The sequence below is a fragment of the Tachyglossus aculeatus genome, chromosome Y4 (assembly GCF_015852505.1).
Source record: "Tachyglossus aculeatus isolate mTacAcu1 chromosome Y4, mTacAcu1.pri, whole genome shotgun sequence".
NCBI classification, from domain to species: Eukaryota; Metazoa; Chordata; class Mammalia; order Monotremata; family Tachyglossidae; genus Tachyglossus; species Tachyglossus aculeatus.
This window is the reverse complement of record NC_052096.1, coordinates 8,227,399-8,247,128: the sequence shown is the minus strand read 5'-3', so window position 1 is coordinate 8,247,128 and position 19,730 is coordinate 8,227,399. Positions and strand designations below refer to the sequence as shown.

Sequence of the window (19,730 nt, the reverse complement as noted above, 5' to 3'; positions counted from 1 at the left end):
GCGAGGTCTTTTTAGGGTAGGGAAGACACGGGTGTGTTTGAAAGCAGTGGGGAAGAAGCCACTGGAGAGTTGAAGATGGCAGTTAGGGAGCAGGCGGTGTTCAAAGAAGGTGCAAAGGAATAGGGTTGGACAGGCAACTGGACGGGGTGGATCTTGAGAGAAAGCAGATCTCCTCTAGAGATACTGCTGGGAAAGATGGGAGAGTTGAAGAATCGGGTAAGGGTTGGGGAAATTTTAGGGAGATCACCCCTGATATTGTCAATTTTCTTAATAAAGTAGGTGGCCAGGTCACAGGGGTAAGGAATAGGGCAGGTGGAGGAATGGGAGCCTGAAGAGTGAGTTAAGTATCTGGACCAACTGGCGAGGGCGATGGGCATGGGGGTCAATATGGGTACAGAATTTTGCCAAGCAGAAGAGAGGGCAGCGTTAAAGCATGCAAGTATAAACTCGAAGTGGACCAAGTCGGCTTAATATTTAGATTTCCACCAGCAACGCTCTGCGGCTCGAGCACGAGAGTCTCCCTGACTTTCCCATCTCTGTTGACGGCACTACCATCCTTCCCGTCTCACAAGCCCGCTACCTTGGTGTCATCCTCGACTCCGCTCTCTCATTCACCCCTCACATCCAAGCCGTCACCAAAACCTGCCGGTCTCAGCTCCGCAACATTGCCAAGATCCGCCCTTTCCTCTCCATCCATTCCGCTACCCTGCTCATTCAAGCTCTCATCCTATCCCGTCTGGACTACTGCATCAGCCTTCTCTCTGATCTCCCATCCTCGTGTCTTCTCTCCACTTCAATCCATACTTCATGCTGCTGCCCGGATTATCTTTGTCCAGAAACGCTCTGGGCATATTACTCCCCTCCTCAAAACTCTCCAGTGGCTACCAATCAATCTGTGCATCAGGCAGAAACTCCTCACCCTGGGCTTCAAGACTGTCCATCACCTTGCCCCCTCCTACCTCACCTCCCTTCTCTCCTTCTCCAGCCCAGCCCGCACCCTCCGCTCCTCCGCCGCTAATCTCCTCACCATACCTCGTTCTCGCCTGTCCCACCATCGAACCCCGGCCCACGTCATCCCCCGGGCCTGGAATGCCCTCCCTCTGCCCATCTGCCAAGCTAGCTCTCTTCCTCCCTTCAAGGCCCTACTGAGAGCTCACCTCCTCCAGGAGGCCTTTCCAGACTGAGCCCCTTCCTTCCTCTCCCCCTCGTCCCCCTCTCCATCCCCCCCATCTTACCTCCTTCCCTTCCCCACAGCAGCTGTATATATGTATATATGTTTGTACATATTTATTACTCTATTTATTTATTTTACTTGTACATATCTATTCTATTTTATTTTGTTAGTATGTTTGGTTTTGTTCTCTGTCTCCCCCTTTTAGACTGTGAGCCCACTGTTGGGTAGGGACTGTCTCTATATGTTGCCAATTTGTACTTCCCAAGCGCTTAGTACAGTGCTCTGCACATAGTAAGCGCTCAATAAATACGATTGATGATGATGATGATGAAGGAGGCAGACAGTGCAGGCGATTTAGGGCTGTGGGTTAGCAGTACGAGATCAATAAAGGGATGGGGAGCGAGTGAGTCGAGTTCAGTAGAGAGGGCAGTGTTGAGAGCGTCAATTTGGTCGAGGGAAGGATGCTTGGGTGTGGAGGCTAAGTGGGCATGCTCTGCACACAGTAAGTGCTCAGTAAATAGGACAATGAATGAATGAGTTGAGAAAGCTGGATGGATCAAAAAAATTATAGGTTTCTGCATGTGAACCATTCAGATCTATGGGAAGGTGTCTGGGACAAGAGGCAAGAGTAACAGGAAAAAGAGCTGACCTATGGAGAGAACTTGGGCCCGGGAGTCAGAAGGACCTGAGTTCTAAACCCAGCTCTGCCAACTGCGTGTTGTGAGATCTTGGACAAGTCACTCTATTTCTGTGCCTCAGTTCCCTCGACCGTCAATTGGGGATACCTCTTCTCCCTCCTACTTAGAGTGCGAGCTCCGTGCATCACAGGCACTGAGTCCGACCTAATTAGCCTGTATCTTCCTCCGTGCTTCCAGCTGCTTGACAGGTGAAATACCACAAAAACCAACCAAGAATTGTGAAGCTGGGGATGGGGTGGAAAGAAAAAGGTTGAAGTTGAGCCCCCAAGGCCATAGTGCCTCCTTGTGGCTCTTCTGGAGAGTTCCTTGCAGAAAATACCCATTAATACCCCCTACTACTATTATTAGAAGGAGCAGAGGTTCCCAGGGGGCAAGAGGCGTGAAGTGACTTGCCCAAGGCCACACAGCAGACAAGTGGCGGAACTGGGATTAGAACCCATGACCTTTGGACTCCCCAGCCCGTGGTCTATCCACTAGGCTGTTTCTGCTTCTTCACCCATGGGTAAGAAGAGCTCACCTCCTCCAGGAGGCCTTCCCAGACTGAGCCCCTTCCTTCCTCTCCCCCTCGTCCCCCTCTCCATCCCCCATCTTACCTCCTTCCCTTCCCCACAACACCTGTATATATGTATATATGTTTGTACATATTTATTACTCTATTTATTATTTTACTTGTACAAATCTATTCTATTTATTTTATTTTGTTAGTATGTTTGGTTTTGTTCTCTGTCTCCCCATTTTAGACTGTGAGCCCACTGTTGGGTAGGGACTGTCTCTATATGTTGCCAACTTGTACTTCCCAAGAGCTTAGTACAGTGCTCTGCACACAGTAAGCGCTCAATACGATTGATGACGATGATGATGGGTAAGCTGCTCAAGGGGAAGCAAGACAAATCCTAACTGGATTCTCCTTGGCCAAGTGCTCAGGTGCCACGGGGGAATGGGTCTACTAATTCTGTGTCCTTGGACTCTCCCAAATGCTTAGTACAGTGCTCGGCCATCAGTAGCTGGTAGGTGAGCCCTCTGTGCAGAGTACTGTATGGGAAGCAGCACAGCACTGTGGATAGACCATGGGCCCCCGAGTCAGAAGATCAAGGGTTCTAATCCCAGCTCTGCCACTTGCCTCCTGTGTGATTTTGGGCAAGTCATTTCTCTTCTCTGACCCTCAGTGACCTCATCTGTAAAATGGGGATCGAGACTGTGAGCCCTTCGTGAAACAGGGACTGTATTCACCCCAGTGCTTCTTTCAATGCCTAGCCCCTAATAAGCACTTAATACCATGGATATTAATAACGACTACGGTGTTTGTTAGTATGTGCTCAGCACTGTATATGAAGTGCTGGGGTAGATATACGAAGCATGTGAAGCAGAGTGAAGAGCCCGGGGCCTGGGTTCTGATCCTGACTCTGCCATTTTCCTACTGGGTGACCTTGGGCAAGTCATGTCACTTCTCTGGGCCTTAGTTTCCTCAACTGTAAAATGGGGATTCAATGCCCGCTGTCCCTCCTACTGCACTGTATTGGGTTGGACACAGGCCGTGTCTCACATAGGGCTTACAGTCTTAATCCCAATTTTACAGATGAGGTAACTGAGGCAAAGAGAAGCAAAGTGACTTGCTCAAAATCACACGGCAGACAAGCGGCAGGGTCAGGATTAGAAACCAGGTCCTCCTGACACCCAGGCCTGTGCTCTATCCACTAGGCCACGCTGCTTCTCTAATCAATATCATTATATTATTAGTACAGACTATTAGTGTGGGCAAATCAGACCCAATCTCTGTCCCATACGGTGCTCAGTCTAAGCAGGAGGGACAATGGATAGTACCGTGAGTTTGGTACGGAATTTTGTACTTGGCCCTTAAAATGTGTATGAATGATCGAAGGGTAAAAGGGTTCCAGGATTTCAGAAGCCTGGTTGTGGGAGGCCAGGTTGTGTCCGCACTTCACTCGGGGCCAGATGTGCCGGAGGAACCAGCCCGGGCCAGGCGGCACTGAACCGAGAAGCTCTTTATTCCACGGACGCCGTGAGGAGGCCCCGGCCTCAGACGGACTCCTGGACGGGCGGCTCGTAGCCGTCGGCGCGCTCCACCTTGGCTCCCGTCTCATCCCCGGATGGTTTGCTGGATCCGCTGCCTTCCCCGTGCAGCTCCATGAGCTTCCCCACTGGAGACAGGAGGGAAAGATAGGGTCAGAGATCAAAGGTAGCTACCAGGCCTGGGGAGGGCCAGCAGGCCTGGGCCTAGAGCGCCGGTGGTGACAAGGTCATATCTGGGGGGGAGCCCAGTGCTCTGCACACAGCTAAGTGCTCAATAAATGTCACTGATTCATTGATCGATTGGTGATGCTTGGATGCAGAGTGTACAGCAGAAGCACATCTATGGTCTCTGCCCAATGGGATCGAACACTTTCCCCGACCTCCAAGACCCGCCCGGCACCCACGGGACGATGGGAAGGTGTCCCGCTCCACTCACATTCGAACTTGGGCTTCTTCAGCATCTTGACTTTGCGCACGAAGACGTCGTGGAGGGGGTAGATGGACTGGCAGGCCTTCTCGATGTCTTTGCCGATGCTGTCTGGGATCCTGCATACCCAGGCCCCCCCGCGTTATCAGATGCCTCGGCCCCGCTCGCCGTCCCGGCCCGCCCCCCAAGAGGTGGCACCGCAGAGGCCCGCCTTGGGAACGTCAGAAAATCACAACGGTGAAATCACTGGGCGTCATCTGGGACCGAAACATGTTGTCATCACCCATTCCCACACCTCTTCGCCACCCAGCGAGGGTCCGGAGTCCCCCCTGCCTCCGTGTGGCCACTCACAGCTTGTTGACGACTTCCTTGAGGTCGTTGGTCTGCACCTCGCGGGTCATGATCTCCGTCATCTTCTTGCGGATCTGGCGCACCTGCTGGTGCTGGGCGTACGACGTCTTGCGGATCTGGTTGTTGCGCTTCTTGGTGAAGCCCACGCAGAAGAGGCGCAGCAGGTAGCCGTCCGTCGTCTTGATGTCCACGTGGGCCTCAATCATCGTCTGCGGGCGGGGACGGAGATGGGCCAGCCGTCAGGGCCAGAGAAGACCCACCTGTCCCCATCTCCCCCCGCCAGCGGGCTTCCAGACTGGGCCCGTGGAGAAGTCCGAGTGGCCAAAGACTGAGCCCACCCCCCTGCTCCTCCTAGCCTCCCACTTTCCCACCACGTCGGACACCCGCCGGGGGAGAGCCCATGACAGCTGTCCATCAAACTGGGCTTGCCCATCCCACACGATCCTCTCCTTTGGAAGTCCCACCTTACCCCCTCCCTTGCTTTACGTTATTCCTTGGGAGCCCAAATTCTTCTCCACATCCCCATTTTTCACCAGTCCCAGTTCTCCAGTTCCTACTCATCTCCTCTGCTTTCCCCGGGAAGAGTCAATTCACACGCGCATAGTATGGTCTGAGCGAAAGCAGGGTCACAGCCCACAAGTGACCTCCCCAAACCCAGCCATCCCCGCCAAGTAGACTGGTCCAACCCGCCTTTTATCCAGAATGCCCTGCAGCCGCCCCCCCCAACACCTGCAGATTCTGCAAGCTCCGATTCTCCCATTCAATCGGATTTATTCAGCGCTATGTGCAGAGCACTGTACTAAGCACTTAACTCTTCTATTGCACTCTCCCAAGCGCTTAGTACAGTGCTCTGCATACACAAAGCAGTCAATGAGTATGACTGCTCGATAACCGGGGTCCCAAGACAGTCCCTGCCTCCACCCCGGCACCCCCCAGAATCGGGACGTCAGAAAAATGCAACAGTCAAATCACGGGACATCATTTGGGACCGAAACATTTTGTCATCACGTATCCCCACCCCTCTCGTGCCCTCTCAGGAGAACCGGTCTGGGGACCACTAGGGCCCTGTTGACACCCCACCCCGCATCGTCCCCCCCAAACCGGGCCGGATTTTCCAGAGGGCTCTCTCCCGCAACCAGGTACCAGGCCCACCTGCCACTTCTTGACCATGGAACACATCTTGTCGCGGGTCAGGTCCATCCCGTGGAAATTGGTCAGACAGTTCTTGCCCTGGACATCCTCGGTGATGAGCTTGAATTTGCGGAAGGCCACTTCGTCATTCTGCAGGTCAGCCAGACTCACCTCAAACACCCGGCCCTTGAGGCCGTCAGATGCGATCTCTACAGGGCGGGAGGATGGGAGCGGGCTGAAGGAGAGAATCCCCTCTCCAGCCCCTCCCCGGAACCCCAAGTCACTTCCTCCAGGAGCCCTTCCCAGACTGGTCCCCTTGCAAAGTGGGTACAGCATAGGCCCTGGAGTCAAAAGGTCATGAGTTCTAATCCTGGCTCCAACTGACCTTAATCAGGTCACTTTACTTCTCTGGTCCTCAGTTACCTCACCCTGAAAATGGGGATTGAGAATGGGAGCCCCATATGGGACAGAGATTGTGTTCCACCTGATTTGCTTGTATCCACCTCAGCGCTTAGTACAGTGGCTGGTACACGGTAAGCGCTTAACACCACAATTATTATCATTGCCATCTGGTTCTTACCCAGTCTCATTAGACCGTGAACCTCACATGGGACTGAGTCCAACATGATTATTTTGTATCTACAGTGCTCGGCATGAAGTAGGCGCTTAATAAATACCACAATTATTATAATTTACAGGCTTGTTGCTCGTTAGTCAAGAAAATCCTCCTCTCCCCCTCCCCCCACAATCGAATCACCCCTGCAGCACGCAATTCCTGATTTAAACTTGCAAACCACCCCCACCCGACTTCCAAGTCCTGTCAGTTTTTGGTAGTTTACAATAATTACAGTACTTGCTAAGTGCCAAATACCAAGCATTGTCCCAAATATTGTAAGTACCAAATGCCAAGCACTGTTCTAAGCACTGGGGGAGATATAAGCGAATCAGGTTGGTCACAGTCCCTGTCCTACAGAGACCTCCTAATCTTAATCCCCATTTTACAGATGAAGCAATTGAGGCGCTGAGAAGTCAGGTGACTTGCCCAAGGCCACAAAGCAGGGATGTGGAGGAGTATCCAGGATCTGACACCCAGGCCCATGCTCTTTCCACTAGGCCATGCTCCCAGTAGCACTTATCCCCATCAATGGTATTTACTGAGTGCTTACTAAGTGCAAACCACCATACTAAGCGCCGCTTGGGAGAGTACAATAGAACAGAGTGGGCAGTTATGTTCCCAGCTCACAAGGAACTGTTGTGAGCTTTTTTTGTTGTCTGTCTCCCCCTTTTAGACTGAGAGCCCATTGTTGGGTAGAGATTGTCTCTATCTGTTGCCAAATTGTACTTTCCAAGCGCTAAGTACAGTGCTCGGCACACAGTGAGCGCTCAATGAATACGACTGACAATGAATGAACGGAGGAGCTTACACCCCTATTTTTATACTCCTTATTTCTTCTACCTGTAAGTTGTTTTAGTCTCCTCCCCAACTACGGTATAAACTCCTTTAGCGGTGGGATCTTGTCTCCTCATTTAAGTGTATACCCCCGAACTGCCCTCTCAGACTTCTGCGCAGAGTTGATGCCCAACAAATGACTGAAAAATATCTTCATTCCTGTACGCCTATTACCCCTATAAGTTCTCGCTCCTACTGCTGGTGAATACGCACCCACTTAGCTAGTAGCTAAGGTATTTATTAGAAGAGAAGCAGCGTGGCTCAGTGGCAAGAGCCAGGGCTTTGGAGTCAGAGGTCATGGGTTCAAATCCCAGCTCCACCACCTGTCAGCTGTGTGACTTTGAGCAAGTCACTTCTCTTCCTCTGTGCCTCAGTTCCCTCATCTGAAAAATGGGGATTAAGGCTGTGAGCCCCCCGTGGGACAACCTGATCACCCCGTAACCTCCCCAGGTCTTAGAACAGTGCTTTGCACATAGTAAGCACTTAATAAATGCCATTATTATTATTATTTATTGAGGGCCTATGTGGCACAAGGCTTGGAAGAATATAACAGAACACACGCAAGAGAAGCAGCACGGGCCTGAGAGTTAGAGTACCTGGGTTCTAATCCAGCCTCTGCCACCTGTGTACTGGGTAACCTCAGGCAAGTTGCTTTTCTGTGCTTTGGTTTCCTCAACTGTAAAATGGGGATTCAATGCCTGTTTTTTTTTTAACGGTATTTTTAAAGAGCTTATTGTGTGCCAGGCACTGTACTAAGCACTGAAGTAGAAACAAGTTAATCAGGTTGGCCACACAGAGCTCACTCTTCACCCCCACTTTGCAGATGAGGTAACCGAGGCACAGAGAAGTGAAGTGACTTGCCTAAGGTCACGCGGCAAACGAGTGGCAGAGCCGGGATTAGAACCCCAATCCCGACTCCCAGGCCTGCCCTTTTTCTTAATCAGACTGTGAGCCCCAGGTGGAACAGCGACTGAATCCAACCTGAATAGCTTGTGTCTACCTCAGTACCATGCCTGGCACATAGTAAGTGCTCAACAAATACTGTTCTATAAAAAAAATAATAATAATGATGATGGCATTTATTAAGTGTTTACTACGTGCAAAGCATGCCACTCAGAAGGACCGCTTGTCTGCCCTGTCGGACTGTAACTTCTCAGAGGTGGGTCTTACGTCTGTACCGCCTCCAAGCATCTAGTACAGTGCCTCTGTAGTCCAGTAGCTAGCTGATCGCTCCTACTGGACCAGACGCACACCAACCAGAATGTCTTCTTAGGCCAACAAGTCTGCTTTCCTTAAACCAGGACCTGGGTTCTACTCCTGGCTCCACCAATTGTCTGCCGTGCGACCTTGGACAAGTCACTTCACTTCCTCTGGGCCTCAGTTCCCAATTCTGTAAAATGGGAATGAAGACTATGAGCCCCACGTGGGTGATGGATAGTGTTCAAACTGATTAGCTTGTATCTACCCCTGAGCTTAGTACAGTGCAGGACACTCTACTAACCACTGGGCAATAACTACAACTGTGGTATTTGTTAAGCACTTACTATGGGCCAGGCACCGGATTAAGACCTAGAGTACATACAAGGTAATCAGGTTGGACACAGTCCCTGTCCCACAAAGGGCTTCCACAGTCTTAATCCCTATTTTACAGATGACATAACTGAGGCACTGAAGTGACTTGTCCAAGGTCACAGAGCAGACAAGTGGTGAAGCTTGGAGTAGAACTCAGGTCCTTCTGCCTCCCCCAGGCGCGGGTTCTATAAAGACTCGATCCCTGTCCCTTTAGCTTCCCATCCCGTGCCTGACACCCTACCCCATCCTCTCAGATTCCAAGGAGTTCCCTGGTCCTACCCAATGGAAAATGGGTTCCAGGTCCTCCTGCCCGCACTGTTCCTGGGGTACAAATACAGCCTGCCTCTTTGCCACTTCACTGCTTGGTCCATTACCCCAGTACGGGCAGGAAGCAGAATGAGGGGTGCTCCTAAACACCCTGCCCGAAAATCCTAACCTCTCCTCACTGTACCCCAATCTCGTTTATCTCACCACCCACATCCTGCCTCTGACCTGGAACACCCTCCTTCCTCATATCTGACAATGACTCTCCTCCACTTCAAAGCCTTATTAAAGGCACACCTCCTCCAAGAGGCCTTCCCTGACAGCACCCTCCTTTCCTCTTCCCTCTCTCCCTTCTGCATCACCTTGACTGGCTCCCTTCATTCAACCCCCCTCCCAGCCCCTCAGCACTTATGTCCATATCTGTCACTGATTTATTTCTATTAATATCTGCCTCCTCGAGATTGTAAACTTGTTGTGATCAGGGAATGTATCTGTTATACTGTCCTCTCCCAAGCACTTTACTCTGCACACAGTAAACCCTCAATAAATACAACTGACTGAGTGATTGTCAGGTTGCTACCAAAATGCTGGTTGCCACAGAATGTGGAGAAGGATCCAGCTACATCCCTGAGTCGATCAGTGCAGGAAGCAAATGACCCCAGGGCTCCAGATGTGCTGCTTTTTAAAAAATGGTATTTGTTACGTGCTTACTATGTGCCGAAACTGTACTAAGTGTGGAAATACAAGTTAATCACAGTGGTGTCAATGTTGCACATGGGGCTCACAGTCTTAACGCCCATTTTACAGATGAGGCAGAGAGTAATAACAATGATGGTATTTGTTAAGTGTTTACTATGTGTGAAGCACTCTTCTAAGCGCTGGGGTAGATGCAAGCAAATCTAATGGGACAGTCTCTATCCCCATTTTGCAGATGAGATACCTGAGGCACAGAGAAGTTATGTGCCTTGCACGAGGTCACACAGCAGGCAAGCCGGTATTAGAAAGCAAGTCCTTCTAACCCCCAGGCCTGTGCTCTATCCACTAGGCCACAGTGCTTCTCTAAGTCAAGTGACTTGCTGCTTCCCAAAGCGCCCGGCCCTTCCACTTGTTAGTTGTGTGACTTTGGGCAAGTCACTTAACTTCTCTGTGCCTCAGTTACCTCATCTGTAAAATGGGGATTAAGACTGTGAGCCCCATGTGGGACAACTTGATTACCTTGTAACCCCCCCCAGCGGTTGCACTGTTGCTAGAACAATGATTGGCACATAATAAGCGCTAACAAATACCATCATTATTATTAATATGGAGAAGTAGCAGATTATCATGCAGAGAAGCAGCGTGGCTCAGTGGAAAGAGCACAGGCTTGGGAGTCAGAGGTCATGGGTTCTAATCCCGATTCCGCCACTTGTCAGCTGTGTGACTTTGGTTAAGTCACTTCACTTCTCTGTGCCTCAGTTACCTCATCTGGAAAATGGGGATTAAGACCGTGAGTCCCACGTGGGACAACCAGAACACCTCGTATCCCCCCCAGCTCTTAGAACAGTGCTTCGCACGGTAAGCGCTTAATATCATCATGTATCACAAAAGCAGCTGATCACCTTGTAACCTCCTCAGCCCTTAGAACAGTGCTTTACACATAGTAAGCGCTTAGCAAATACCGTAACTATTACTATTATTATGTGTGGGGGGGGGGGGGGGGGGGGAGACAGCCAGTGATACAGTTGGAGAAGCAACGTGGTTCAGTGGAAATCAATCAATCAATCAGTCCTATTTATTGAGCGTTTACTGTGTGCAGAGCACTGTACTAGGCGCTTGGGAAGTACAAGTTGGCAACATATAGAGACAGTCCCTACCCAACAGTGGGCTCACAGTCTAAAAGGGGGAGACAGAGAACAAAACCAAGCATACTAACAAGACAAAATAAATAGAATAGATATGTACGAGTAAAATAAATAGAGTAATAAATATGTACAAACATATATACAGGTGCTGTGGGGAAGGGAAGGAGGTAAGATGGGGGGGATGGAGAGGGGGACGAGGAAAGAGCCCGGGCTTTGGAGTCAGAGGCCATGGGTTCAAATACCGGCTCTGCCAACTGTCAGCTGTGTGACTTTGGGCAAGTCACTTAACTTCCCTCACCTGTAAAATGGGGATTAAAACTGTGAGCCCCCCGTGGGCCCATCTGATCACCTTGTAACCTCCCCAACGCTTGGAACAGTGCTTTGCACATAGTAAGCGCTTAACAAACACCATCATCATTATTATTATTACACAGTTAAGAAGAGTGACTTGCCCAGTCCCCCAGCAGGCGAGGGGAGGCAGGATTGGAAACCAGGTCCTCAGACTCCCTTAGGCCACGCCGTTTTCTCCCTTCGCAAGCAAGGCTGCGCAGACTTACTGGTTCCCTGCGTCCTGGTGACCAGGGTCTTGCCGATGTTGCGGATATTGAACATGGCCGGGGCCTTGACATCGTACCAGTCCTTCTTGGAGAAGGGGTCCACCCTGGGGTCAAAGGGCAGAGTCAAGAGGGGGGGCCCGCCGCTCCATCCGCCGCCATCCGCCGCCATCCCGCCCTCGCCGCGGCCGGAAACCCGCGGGACGAGCCCGGGGGAGCCCCCCGCCGCCTCACTTACACCTTCTTTTTGGCCCCCTTCTTGCCACCCTTAGTCAACCGCTTGTTCTTCCCCACCGCCATAGAGCCGGCCTCCGGGCAAAAGAGACCGGAAGTGAAGCCTGCGCGTGGAGTTGAGGGGAGGTGGGCGGGGCCACGCCTCGGCGGGCCACGCCCCTCCCCGCTCCCGACCAATCACGGGCCCCCGGGCAAGGTTCCCCCCCGAACTCTCGCGAGAACTCCAAGTCGAGGAGGGCAGGGGAAGAGAAGGGGGAGAGTTGATTAATAATAATAATAATGGCATTTATTAATCAATCAATCAATCGTATTTATTGAGCGCTTACTATGTGCAGAGCACTGTACTAAGCTCTTGGGAAGTACAAATTGGCAACATATACAGTCCCTACCCAACAGTGGGCTCACAGGCTAAAAGGGGGTGACAGAGAACAAAACCAAACATACTAACAAAATAAAATAAATAGAATAGATAGGGACAAGTAAAATAAATAAGCGCTCACTATCATGGATTAGCGGGAACGGCTCGGCGAGAGGAAAAGGGGAAAAAAAGTGTCTGCTGTGTGACCGTTCACTTCCCTCATCTGTAAAATGGGATTGAGGCGGCGAGCCCCAAGTGGGACAGGGACTGTTATTATTAATTTGTTGTTATTTATTTGTTTATTTATTTGTTATTTATTTATTTGTTATTTGTTGTTATTAATTTGTACTTCCCAAGCGCTTAGTACAGTGCTCTGCACATAGTAAGCGCTCCATAAATACGATTGATGATGATGATGACAGGGACTGTTATCAATCACTCGTATTTATTGAGCGCTTACCGTGTGCAGAGTGCTGTACTAAGCGCTTGGGAAGTACAAGTTGGCAACATATCATCATCAATCGTATTTATTGAGCGCTTACTGTGTGCAGAGCACTGTACTAAGCGCTTGGGAAGTACAAGTTGGCAACGTATCATCATCAATCGTATTTATTGAGCGCTTACTGTGTGCAGAGCGCTGTACTAAGCGCTTGGGAACTACAAGTTGGCAACACATAGAGACAGTCCCTACCCAACAGTGGGTTCGCAGTCTAAAAGGGGGAGACAGAGAACAAAACCAAACATACTAACAAAATAAAATAAAGAGAATAGATGTGTACAAGCAAAATAAATGAATAGAGTAATAAATATGTACAAACATATATACAGGTGCTGTGGGGAAGGGAAGGAGGTAAGATGGGGGGATGGAGGGGGGACGAGGGGGAGAGGAAGGACTGTTATGTTATTTGTTAAGCGCTTACTATGTGCCCGGTAATAATAATGTTGGTATTAAGCGTTTACTTTGTGCCAAGCACTGTTCTAACCGCTGGGGTAGATACAAGGTGATCAGGTTGTCCCACGAGGGGTTCACAGTCTTCACCCCCATTTTACAGATGAGGGAACTGAGGCTCAGAGAAGTGAAGTGACTTGCCCAAAGTCACACAGCTGACAAGTGGTGCTTAGAACAGTGCTTTGCACATAGTAAGCGCTTAACAAATGCCATCATTATTATTATTAAGTGGCGGAGCGGGATTTGAACCCACGGCCTCTGACTCCAAAGCCCGGGCTTTTTCCACTGAGCCACGTTGCTTCCCCACTGTACTAAGCGCTGTTTCCAACCCGCTTTGCGTATATTATTATTAATAACAATCGCATTTATTGAGCGCTTGCTGCGTGCAAAGCATTGTAATAAACTATTGGGAGAGTACACTATAACATCAAACACATTCCCTGCCTACAACGAGCTCACAGTCAATAATAATAATAATCATTCATTCAGTCAATCTTATTTATTGAGCGCTTACTGTGTGCAGAGCACTGTACTAAACGCTTGGGAAGTACAAGTTGGCGACATATAGAGAGAGGAAAATAATAATAATAGTGGTATTTGTTAAGCGCTATGTGCCAAGAGCTGGGGTAGATACAAGGTCATCAGGTTGTCCCACGTGGGGCTCACAGTCTTCATTCCCATTTTCCAGATGAGGTAAACTGAGGCCCCGAGAAGTGAAGTGGCTTGCCCTAAATCATACAGCGGACAAGCGGTGGAGCCGGGATTAGAAGCCACGACCTCTGACTCCCAAGACCGCGTTCTGATGCTGCTTCTAGCCACGGCAGCGCTTAGTAAAGTGCCTGGCACACGGTAAGCGCTTAAAAAATACCATAATTATTTGTGTTAATAATGATAATAATAGGAAAAGGAAGTGGAGGGCGGCAAGGTTGCCAGGGCCAGGCTGAAGTGTAAGAGGGGGGAAAAAAGAAAAATTATGGAGATGCCGGGGATCGAACCCGGGACCTCATACATGCGAAGCATGCGCTCTACCACTGAGCTACATCCCCACTTATAGGACGCCTCTCTGCGCACCCTTTCCTGCCAAAACTTTCCTTTTCCACCTTTATTGGGTAAGGTTGGATTGGGGATTAAAGTAGCCCGCGGCACATAGGTTGTTTAGTAGTAGTAGTAGTAGTAGTAGTAGTAGTAGTAGTAGTAGTAGTAGTAGTAGTAGTAGTAGTAGTAGTAGTAGTAGTAGTATTGTTGTTGTTTTATTTGTGAGCCCGTTGTTGGGCAGGGATTGCCTCTGTTGCCGAATTGTACTTTCCAAGCGCTTAGTACAGTGCTCTGCCTACAGTAAGCGCTCAATAAGTACGAGTGAATGAATGAATGCCAAGCACTGTTCTAAAAACTGAGAGAGAAGCAGCGTGGCTTAGTAGAAAGAGCCCGGGCTTGGGAGTCAGAGAACCTGGGTTCTAATTCCGACTCCACCAACTGTCTGCTGTATAACCCTGGGCAAGTCACTTAACTTCTGTGTGCCTCAGTTACCTGGAAAATGTAAATCTGTAAAATGGGGATTAAAACTGAGCCCCCCGTGGGACAACATGATCACCTTGTAACCTCCCCAGCGCTTAGAACAGTGTGCAACTATGTGCAAAGGCCCCACTGTTGGGTAGGGACTGTCTCTATATGTTGCCAATTTGTACTTCCCAAGCGCTTAGTACAGTGCTCTGCACACAGTAAGCGTTCAATAAATACGATTGATGATGATAGTAGGCGCTTAACAAATGCCATTATTATTATTCCCCATTCTAGACTGTGAGCCCACTGTTGGGTAGGGACTGTCTCTATATGTTGCCAACTTGTAATTCCCAAGCGCTTAGTACAGTGCTCTGCACACAGTAAGTGCTCAATAAATACGATTGATTGATTGATTGATTGATTACCTCATCTGGAAAATGGGGTATAAAAGTGTGAGCCCCATGTGGGACAGTCTGATTATCCTGTATCTGCCCCAGTACTTAGAAGTGTGCTTGTTACGTAGTGAGTGCTTAACAAATACCATAATTATTATTATTGCAAAGGTAATAATTATGTAAGCGCTTAACAAATATTATTATTGTTATTATTATTTTTACAAAGGTGCTGTGGGGGGGAGGTGGGGTGAGTATTTAAGGGATTGAGGCCTTACATGGATAAGAAAGCAGAAGGTGGAGGGAGTAGGGTAGGAAGTTGAGAAATTAGGGAAGGCCTCATGGAAAAAATCTGATATCTAGATTAAGTTTCTGGTATCATCGGGATGAGGAGGAATAACGGAAAATTCAGTAGAAGCAACGTCTCTGTGGCGCAATCGGTTAGCGCGTTCGGCTGTTAACCGAAAGGTTGGTGGTTCGAGCCCACCCAGGGACGCTACGTTTTTAAATAATTAAAAAGAGTTTATATTTCTCTCACCTGATTCACTCTGATCAACACCTTTCACTCTCGTCCCTTCGCCCACCCATAATCACCTCCAACGGCAATTCTCAGCAATACTTTGCTTCTTGCTACTTGCCAACTAACTGCTTTAAAATTCGGAGTTTGAAATATTGTTTATATTTATACTTTTAAATATTGTTTCTAGATCTGAACTCCACGACTTATACTGGGGGCCCATACGGGCCAGGGAGGGCGTGTATCTGCTTGTCCCCGTCCTCTGCCCTTTCCCTTCCTCTTCCACCCCTACCACGGTCCTAAGAAGTCTTTCTTGGGTTCTAATCAAGACTGTACCACTTGTCTGTTGTGTGACCTTGGGCAAGTCACTTAACTTTTCTGTGCCTCAGTTACCTCGTATGTAAGAAAATGGGATTAAGATCGTGAGACCCATGTGGGGCATGGGTTTCCCCCTCGTCCCCCTCTCCTTCCCCCCCATCTTACCTCCTTCCCTTCCCCACAGCACCTGTATATATGTATATATGTTTGTACATATTTATTACTCTATTTAATTTTTTATTTATTTTGCTTGTACATATCTGTTCTATTTATTTTATTTTGTTAGTATGTTTGGTTTTGTTCTCTGTCTCCCCCTTTTAGACTGTGAGCCCACTGCTGGGTAGGGACTGTCTCTATATGTTGCCAACTTGTACTTCCCAAGCGGTTAGTACAGTGCTCTGCACACAGTAAGCGCTCAATAAATACGATTGATGATGATGATGATGATGGATGGTGTATAACCTGATTATCTTGTATCTTCCCCAGCTCTTATTACAGTGCCTGGCACACAGTAAACGCTTAACAAATACCATGTCATTGTTATTATTCTAATAAATCACTACACTTCTCTGTCGCAGTTTCCTTATCTGTTAAATGGGGATTAAGACTGTGAGCCCCATGTGGGGCATGGACTGTGTCCAATCTGATTATTTTGTATCAACCCCAGCGCTTAGTACAGTGCCTGGCGCTGAGTAAACAATTAACAAATACCATAGCATTATTATTCTGTCACGTCACTTCTCTGTGCCTCAGTTTCCTTATCTGTAATAATAATAATAATGGCATTTATTACACGCCTACTATGTGCAAGGCACTGTTCTAAAAGCTGGGATTAAGACTGTGAGTGCCATGCGGGAATATGTCCAACCCTATTCGCTTGTATTCACCCCAGTGCTTAGTACATCATCATCATCATCATCAATCGTATTTATTGAGCACTTACTGTGTGCAGAGCACTGTACTAAGCGCTTGGGAAGTACAAATTGGCAACATATAGAGACAGTCCCTGCCCAACAGTGGGCTCACAGTCTAAAAGGGGGAGACAGAGAACAAAACCAAACGTACTAACAAAATAAAATAAATAGAATAGATATGTACAAGTAAAATAAATAGAGTAATAAATAAATAGAGTAATAAATAAATAGAGTAATAATAAAATAATAGAGTAATAAATAAATAAATAGTACAGTGCCTGGCACGTAGAAAGCCACTTTCCCAAATTGACCAAATTGCCCAAATTGGGAAGTTGCCAACCTGTACTTCCCAAGCGCTTAGTACAGTGCTCTGCACACAGGAAGCGCTCAATAAATACGATTGAATGAATGAATGAATGAATGCCCCCATCTATCCCCTCCTGGACAGGGAATGTGTCTGTTCTTCCCCCCTTAGACTGTAAACTTGTTGTAGACGGGGAATGTACCTGTTTATTGTTGGATTGTACTCTCCCAAGTGCTCTGTACAGTGCTTTGCACACTGTGAGCACTCAATAAGTGCGAATGAATGAATGCATGAATGAATTGTACAGGAAGATATTTAAGCAAAGAAGACGAGGAAATGGCTATATTTGGAAAGTTTATAAGTATCTAGTATGTGGAGTGAAGTATGAGTCAGGATGGCCGAGCGGTCTAAGGCGCTGCGTTCAGGTCGCAGTCTCCCCTGGAGGCGTGGGTTCGAATCCCACTTCTGACAGGTGTTGTTTTTCCACACCCAAAGTGATGACGGAAACGATTTTGAATCCACCTCTGTCTCCGGCTATGCCCTTTCTAGTCTTCGCGCCTTCGGGAGGTCACTAGTTTCATTTAATAATTGTGGTGTTTATTAAGTGCTTACTATGTGCTAGTCACTGTACTAAGCACTGGGATGGGTACATGCAAAACGAGTTGGACATGAGATTAGAACCCAGACCTTGTGACTCGCAGGCACATGCTTTGTCCATTATGCAATGCAGAAGGAAAAGGTGAAGGGAGAGGAGAAATTAGTTAGGAATGGTTTCCTGGAGAAGTTGCATTTACCAAGTCTCTTATATTGGGCTCTCTCAAGTGCTTAGTACAGTGCTCCTCACCCAGTAATTGCTCAATACAATCAATTGATTAACTGATTGATTATTATAAACCATTTGCAGACTGAAGAAGTATCTAATCTTGGTTCTGCCACTTTTCTGCTGTGTGACCTTGTCCAAGTCACTTCACTTCTCTGTGCCTTGGTTACTTCATCGAGACTGTGGACCCCACGAGGAACAGGAACTGTATCCAACACGGTTTCCTTGTATCCACCCCAGCCTTTAGAGCAGTGCCTGGCCCACAGTAAGTGTTCAACAAATACCACGATTAGTATTATTATTTAAAGAGAGCTGAGGTGATCTGCCAGCCCGGACCAGGGAAGATATTCATACAAAGAAAAGTTTGTATTGTCCAGAGCGAATCGTCGTCATAGAATTCTGTTACCTAGGCAGCACAAAACTCAATAGCACCGTGAGAGACAAGTCAGTATCAGTGGAAAAAGCCCAGGCTTTTGAGTCAGAGATCACGGGTTCAAATCCCACCTCTGCCACTTGTCAGCTGTGCGACTTAGGGCAAGTCACTTCACTTCTCTGGGCCTCAGTTACCTAATCTGTAAAATGGGGATTAGGACTGTGAGCCCCCCCTGGGACAACCTGATCACCTTGTAACCTCCCCAGCACTTAGGACAGTGCTTTGCATGTAGTAAGTGCTTAATAAATGCCATTATTATTATTATTATTATTATTATAAAGAGGGCCAAAACATCCTTTTGAAGGCAGTCAAGCAGAGTGTGGTAGCATTGTGGCACCAGATTTCAGACCGATCTGAAGGTCTTTCTCCTTTACCTTTCCAGTCACGGCTGAGTCTCCCAGCTCCTGTTCAGGCCTGCTGCAGTCCCCAATCAATCTATCAATCAATCGTATTTATTGAGCACTTACTGTATGCAAAGCATTGTACTAAGCGCTTGGGAGAGGACAAGACAACAATAAACAGACACATTCCCTGTCCACAACTAGCTTGACCCACCAGGGCAGTCAATTATATTTACTGAGTGCTTATGCTTACTGCATGCAGAGTGCTGTATTGAGCCCTGGGGAGAGTATAATGGAACAATAAAACAGACACATGCCCTGCCCACAACGAGCTTATAGTCTAGAGGACACACGCCACGCTCTCTAACCAACCAAATCAATACTGTCCACTGTGCACTTTGTTTAGAGTATGGTGGAGTTAGTACACATGATGACTGCCCTCTTAAAGGCCACAGAGGGAGACAGATATGAAAATATTATACGATACAATAATTTGTATTGTACATTCCCAAGCGCTTAGTACAGTGCTCTGCACACGATAAGTGCTCAATAAATACGATTGAATGAGTGAATACAAACAAAAAGAGAAAGTCCACTCTCTGGTCTGGTCTCCCTCCTTTGTCACTCTCCAGATCCGATTAGCGGGGAGAAATCTCGCCTTCCATTTCAAAAAATAGGCGGGGGCTTTGGGTTACTCCATTAGAGCTGAAGAAATATGGATCAAAAGATCAGTGGCCCGTACGGGGATCGAACCCGCGACCTTGGCGTTATTAGCACCACGCTCTAACCAACTGAGCTAACCGGCCGTTATAAAGAGCTTTTTAATGGCCATTATCTGTAGCCTAGGAATCTTTCGAGCTCAAGAAGAAATTCAAGTGGTTCCAACTGGTACCCTGAAACAGCCAATCTGTATGGACTGATGATATGATAATAATAATAATAATAATAATAATAATAATGGTATTTGTTAAGCGCTTACTATATGTCAAGCACTGTTCTAAGCACTGCTACCTAAAGAGAACCAAAGTGATCTGTCAGCCTACACCGATCAATCAATGGTATTTACTGAGCGCAGAGCACTGTACCAAGTACCCGGAAGGGTACAATACAACAGAATTAGCAGACACGTTCCCTGCCCATAACGACCTTACATTCTA

General features: G+C 48.1%; 1 protein-coding gene and 6 non-coding genes across 7 annotated transcripts; 2 read left to right on the top strand and 5 right to left on the bottom strand.

The window, feature by feature from the left end:
- Positions 1–3,860: 3,860 nt before the first annotated feature.
- LOC119947065 (40S ribosomal protein S3a) lies at positions 3,861–11,842 on the bottom strand. The gene is made up of 6 exons (XM_038768567.1): positions 11,732–11,842; positions 11,497–11,600; positions 5,834–6,021; positions 4,682–4,890; positions 4,340–4,449; positions 3,861–4,031 (listed from the first exon to the last, which is right to left on the bottom strand). Exons 1-6 carry the CDS (start codon positions 11,791–11,793, stop codon positions 3,910–3,912), a joined length of 795 nt encoding a protein of 264 aa, XP_038624495.1. The 5' UTR covers positions 11,794–11,842; the 3' UTR covers positions 3,861–3,909.
- Positions 4,548–4,618, bottom strand: LOC119947430. The gene has a single exon (XR_005456502.1). It is a non-coding gene; the product is annotated as a small nucleolar RNA SNORD73 (small nucleolar RNA).
- Positions 5,624–5,694, bottom strand: LOC119947429. The gene has a single exon (XR_005456501.1). It is a non-coding gene; the product is annotated as a small nucleolar RNA SNORD73 (small nucleolar RNA).
- A 2,166-nt stretch (positions 11,843–14,008) lies between the features above and the next one.
- On the bottom strand, positions 14,009–14,080 carry TRNAA-CGC. The gene has a single exon. It is a non-coding gene; the product is annotated as a tRNA-Ala (tRNA).
- Positions 14,081–15,348: 1,268 nt separating this feature from the next.
- Positions 15,349–15,422, top strand: TRNAN-GUU. The gene has a single exon. It is a non-coding gene; the product is annotated as a tRNA-Asn (tRNA).
- Positions 15,423–17,367: 1,945 nt separating this feature from the next.
- On the top strand, positions 17,368–17,450 carry TRNAL-CAG. The gene has a single exon. It is a non-coding gene; the product is annotated as a tRNA-Leu (tRNA).
- Positions 17,451–19,305: 1,855 nt separating this feature from the next.
- Positions 19,306–19,379, bottom strand: TRNAI-AAU. The gene has a single exon. It is a non-coding gene; the product is annotated as a tRNA-Ile (tRNA).
- Between the last annotated feature and the right edge of the window lie 351 nt (positions 19,380–19,730).

Coding starts and splice junctions, on each gene's coding strand:
- LOC119947065 (XM_038768567.1), bottom strand. CDS start 11,793: ATGGCGGTGGGGAAGAACAAGCGGTTGACTAAGGGTGGCAAGAAGGGG. Junction 6,022..11,496: donor CACCAGGACGCAGGGAACCA/GTAAGTCTGCGC, acceptor CCCGCCCTGTAG/AGATCGCATCTGACGGCCTC. Junction 4,032..4,339: donor GAAGAAGCCCAAGTTCGAAT/GTGAGTGGAGCG, acceptor TCCTGTCTCCAG/TGGGGAAGCTCATGGAGCTG.